This window comes from Triticum aestivum, chromosome 1D, assembly GCF_018294505.1.
Source record: "Triticum aestivum cultivar Chinese Spring chromosome 1D, IWGSC CS RefSeq v2.1, whole genome shotgun sequence".
In the NCBI taxonomy this organism is placed as follows: Eukaryota; Viridiplantae; Streptophyta; class Magnoliopsida; order Poales; family Poaceae; genus Triticum; species Triticum aestivum.
Window position 1 is genome coordinate 470,104,650 of NC_057796.1, and position 1,218 is coordinate 470,105,867.

Below are 1,218 nucleotides of genomic sequence, written 5' to 3' on the forward strand. Positions count from 1 at the left end.
CCCAATCCATGCAGTCGTGCGTAGCGAAATCCACCACAATGAGAGCGCACGGGAGGTCTCGATCGGCCGGCATGCAAGCAGTGCAAATGTATCCTACCCACGTGCGTACGCTTCACATCGGTTTGTAGTTCAAGTACGTACTAGCTATTCCATTGACGGCTTCGACTTTTACTTGTTAATCTCTTGGCACTACCGGCCGGGGCCCGGCCTGCCGGCAGGCGCCATCTCGGGGTTTGCCGGCCGGCCAACCGCCTTATTGCACGCCGGGGCCGGCGGATTGGTGAAACCCCGTGGAAAGTGCACGGAACAACGCAGATACGACGGAGCTGCCAACCGATTTGATATGCTCCATCTCGCGTACGTGTGCACATACGTCTCCCTAGTGCTAACCAACGCGTTAAGCGCGGGCCAGGCTCTGCGACCAACGCGACGCCTATATAAACCAGCCACCTTGCGCTCAAATTGGCATCCGCATGCATCAAGGCGAACGCTGACGGAGCAGAGTTGCCCTTGCACTTGCGTTGCAGGTTCAAGTTCCTAGAAGCTAGCTAAGCTTGTACGCGCATGGCCAGTGCTTGCGTGCTCCGTGGTGCGGTGCTTGTGGTGTGCGTCCTCCTGGTTCTCTCGTCCGCATCTGCAGCGGCCGAGGCGGCTGGCCGGCAAAGAGGTCATGGGAGAGAGGCCACGGCGCCGGCGGCGATGGCAATGGCAGCAGGAGGGCGCTTCGTCAGGAAGGTGCTGCGGGAGGAGATGGTCCAGGCGGGACGCCAGGGCGACATTGGCCAGTCTAAGAGGACCAGCCCCGGCGGCCCAGACCCGCAGCATCACTAGATGATGTCGGTTCACGGCGGTCTCGTTGCATGCACGTAGTTTTCATGCAACAAATTACGTATCTGCCGGGCATCATAGGGGCCTGAATTCAAGCCGATCTAGCCAGCTTGTGTTCCTGTCTTGCATGCTAGCAAAAGAGAAAATTTTGTTTTTCCCCAAGCATATATGTATACAGTGTACGTACGTCCTCGTTGATATCTACGGATTACCTTTGACTAGTAGTGTACTACCACGTTACGATAGAAGCACCATGTGTGTGGATGTTATATATATGTTGTGAGTGGTTTCTCAGAATGAATACGTTTCAACTTTTATCCGCATTTTTCATGGTTTTGCACAAATCTCAGTTTATTGGATTATCTAACTTGCTTGTCCCAAATTCTTTAA

General features: G+C 54.4%; 1 protein-coding gene across 1 annotated transcript; it reads left to right on the plus strand.

The window, feature by feature from the left end:
• Positions 1 to 488: 488 nt before the first annotated feature.
• On the plus strand, positions 489 to 995 carry LOC123176484 (CLAVATA3/ESR (CLE)-related protein 2). Its single transcript, XM_044590671.1, has one exon. It carries the CDS (start codon positions 565 to 567, stop codon positions 829 to 831), a length of 267 nt encoding a protein of 88 aa, XP_044446606.1. The 5' UTR covers positions 489 to 564; the 3' UTR covers positions 832 to 995.
• Positions 996 to 1,218: the final 223 nt, after the last annotated feature.

Bases quoted from the DNA above. Each gene is read 5' to 3' on its own strand.
- LOC123176484 (XM_044590671.1), top strand. From the start codon at position 565: ATGGCCAGTGCTTGCGTGCTCCGTGGTGCGGTGCTTGTGGTGTGCGTC.